The following is a 3,346-nucleotide window of genomic DNA, read 5'->3' as shown; positions in this document are numbered from 1 at the left end:
AAGTAACAAGGTCACTCTTTTGTCACGCTGCTTTTTCGCCAGAATTCACGCACCCCTTACTCGTACCTGTGCCTGCTCTGGCTAGGCACGGGCTCTGTGGCAGTTACTTCTCCAGGGGATGAAGGTGCTTGCACGTGTGAAAAGTAAAGGAATAGACCGTATGTCTACGTATTCCACTTAGTGGTGCTAAACAAGGAAAAGAAAAAGAGTGGCCTGTTCCCCTGAATTCGATGGAGTGTGCTAAATCTCCCTTTGCCCTATGTAAGCCCCGAGAGCAGCTATGGACCATAGCATCGTGTCTGCTTTGCTGGGAGCAGAGGTGGTGCCCCGTTCTCTTGGAAGAACGGGCAGGTTCTCCTGCAGCTTGCCTGCTCCTGGGCACTGCTGTCGGAAGCAGGTGTAGGCTAGGGAATGCAGCGGGTGAAGGCCCCATAACTCCATCAGATCTTTGCCATATTGTGTTGAGCAAGACTAGTTCAGCAATACACAAATGTGCCTATCCAGCTGGTGGATGTAATATCCGATGGCCCTGTCCGTCCCGGGGGATGGTGGGGCATCTGTGAGAGGGGGAGGGGGCTGGGAGACAAGGAGGAGGAGAGAGGGCTAAATCTGCAGCCTATTTTCTTGTATTCAGAGCTGAAATAACATGGCCAGGTGGAATAGATGCTGTGGATGCCTCTTCCTACCTCATTTTGATGCTCAGGCTGAACCTTGCTCTGCAGAATTACAGTAATATGAGCCACTTGCTTCTTTTTCAAACTTAATATTCCAACAGCAAGCAGGAATGTATTGATTTAAGCATAATAAAATTATGTTTATGTAATTTTAATTTATTTTTCATTCAGCATTCGGAATACTGCCAGAGCTAATTCTTGCCTATTTCTATCTTTCAGACAAAGCCGGGACCAATCAAGTCAGCCGGTTCGCACTCTGAGCGCTCGGCTTTAGTGTACTGCTACAACTGTTCCAGAAAAGGACATTTTGGATATGTAAGTCTCAGCAGTCTGCCTCAGTGTCGAGTATATCCTTGGGGTAGAAATTCATCTCTGCCACGGTGTGTGGTTGGAGAAAAGAGCTGGAAGAGTCAAGCTAATGCCACACGAAGGGCCGCTCTAATGAAATGTTTGTAACTTTGCAGCATTGCTGCAATCAATGGAGTCCAAGGTGTAAAGTGATCTCACCCATCTAATTTAAAGATAGGGAGGAAAAGAAAAGTTACTGTCTCTCCTCGACAGGTTTATTGATTGGGTTTTTAAATCCTAAATCAAAATGAGACTGCTTGGGAGAGAGAATATTCATTGGAAAACAGACAGTTGCTGAACACAGCTTTTTAAATTTTTTTTTTATTTCTTTTTTTTCCTGTGGCTCTTGGGATGAAATACTGGTGCCTTACTGCCATGTTCAACATCATGTAAGATTCACCACAATCAGCCCAACAATTTGGATGCCCATTTTAGGAATTTTCCACTTCTGCCTGCTTTTGATGATCCCTGTTTATAGTTTCTTAGTTTAATTCAACATCTGGTTTAAGTTTGACGTCATCCTTCTGTAAGGTGCACAGCCTGGTGAAGGAGGACATCGTGAGCCTTAAGTGGCTTCAGTAAAAACTGGAGGTGTGTTGCATCTTCTAGGACTGCTTGCTGGTGTTTATCACCCTTTTCAGCCCCCTGTCATGACACGTGCAGCTCTCTACCTGCAAATATAAACAGCAAACAAATGTTAGTTCTTTTCTTTTATGGAGTACATCCAGGAGCCACAAATGTTCTAGAAAATGAATGTTACTCTTGTGTTGGATGGGCTAAGTTTATAGTTTCCCACAGCTTAGAGACAGCAAATTCCCAACAAATTCCTTCCTTCTCTCCTGCATGCTCTGTGTCAATTCCTACAGCTACTGAAGATGTATTGTTAAAAGCTTGCTGCTGTTTTCAGCTAAATAGTTAATCCCTGTGGGGAATAGCGGGACAGGTAGGGCAGGTTTGCTGGGATCTTCTCATGGCAGAGCTGAAAGATAAACGGAAGATTTTTAATGCCAAGCTGTCTTTGGAGACAAGTGAAGATTTTCCTCTTTGAGTGGTGTGTTGAGGCCATCGCAGACGACCAGGACACGCTGCTGCCTGCACAGCCGGATTGGAAGGGGCAGGAAATTAAGCAGCTGTTGCAATCCAAGCTCGGTAAGAGACATGCATGTGCTGCCAGCAGCCTGCTGTCACCCCTGGCACAGCAGGAGCGCAGGCACTGCCTTGGCTGTGGGACACGAGTCCGAATCCTTAGCCTGACCTGCAAGACATGGGCTCAAGGCACAGCTACGCATGCAGCAGCAGTGTGAGACCTCAGCGATACACTCATGCGAACTAGCCTGTTCTCCCTGCTCTTTGGGACTAGAGCTGATAAAACCTACGAAAGCAGCACTGAAACTGATCCTGTTAAACAAAACTGGAATAAAGCCCCTGCCAGTAATATAGACACTAAAATGAGAATATACAATAAAAAACTGAAGTGACAGGATTGAAGAAGAAGTGATACTGATTGCTGGCAATAGATAAGGAACATTTTACTAAACTGTCAAAGAATGGCATTCAAGGAAGGCAACCACACATGGATACAAAAAAGGCTGCTGTAAAAATAATTGGTGAATATGTGGGATGAGCTGATAGTGATTACCTGCATATTAAATGGCAGAAAGTGTATAAAATGAGCAAGGGAGTAAAGTGACTCAAGGACAACATTTTATGACTGTCAAAGTTAAAGAAGATAAGATAGTATTTTTACTAGCATACTAGAAGCAGAAACGGCCTTAACAATGACTGAATGAAAATTGAGAAGTTGATAACAACACAGAAGGGCAGAGATACCAGATCTTTCTCTGTGCACACCGTAAAACGTCCAGGACGCACATCACATTATGTAATGATAACTGAGTATTTGCCTTCCAATCACTAAACCTTTGGTCCAAGGATGGCTGAGGAAATTGGACTGGTAGCCTGCATGTGCATCTTTACAGCGACCCAGCTGGACAGGCAACGCATCTGAGATTTGCAGCTCTCACTGGCTAAGAAAACTGAGGTGGTAATCAGTGCCTGAGTTCATGTGGTGAGCAGCTCTGTCAGAGCTTGAAAGATATGCCTATAATTTAAGGGGGAAAAAAGCTTTTTTGTTTGTTCTTTCTTTAAATGTAAATATTTTTAAGCGGGTAAAAATTACTTGTGATGACACAAGCAGAGGAATAACAAACTGACCAAAAAGAAAAGGCTGGGGTTAGTTCTGTACAGATGCACCATAATCAGTGCTTCCTACTGCAGTCCTTTGGTTTCATAGATTTACAGAATCAATTTGGTTGGAAGAGACC

At 44.1% G+C, this 3,346-nt stretch overlaps 1 protein-coding gene across 1 annotated transcript in view; it reads left to right on the top strand.

Annotated features, from left to right (window-relative positions):
* The window catches only part of LOC104161054 (zinc finger CCHC domain-containing protein 7-like), a gene marked incomplete at both ends in the record, with an annotated part of 32,503 nt that extends 31,484 nt beyond the window's left edge, over window positions 1–1,019 (top strand). The window contains one exon of the mRNA XM_009699356.1: window positions 894–1,019. Within this exon, the coding sequence (XP_009697658.1) occupies window positions 894–1,019 (126 nt within the window). The remainder of the gene's footprint in view (window positions 1–893) is intronic.
* Window positions 1,020–3,346: the final 2,327 nt, after the last annotated feature.

The sequence above is a fragment of the Cariama cristata genome, unplaced genomic scaffold (genome assembly GCF_000690535.1).
Source record: "Cariama cristata isolate BGI_N322 unplaced genomic scaffold, ASM69053v1 scaffold36730, whole genome shotgun sequence".
NCBI lineage: Eukaryota > Metazoa > Chordata > Aves > Cariamiformes > Cariamidae > Cariama > Cariama cristata.
This window is presented reverse-complemented; position numbering and strand designations above follow the sequence as displayed.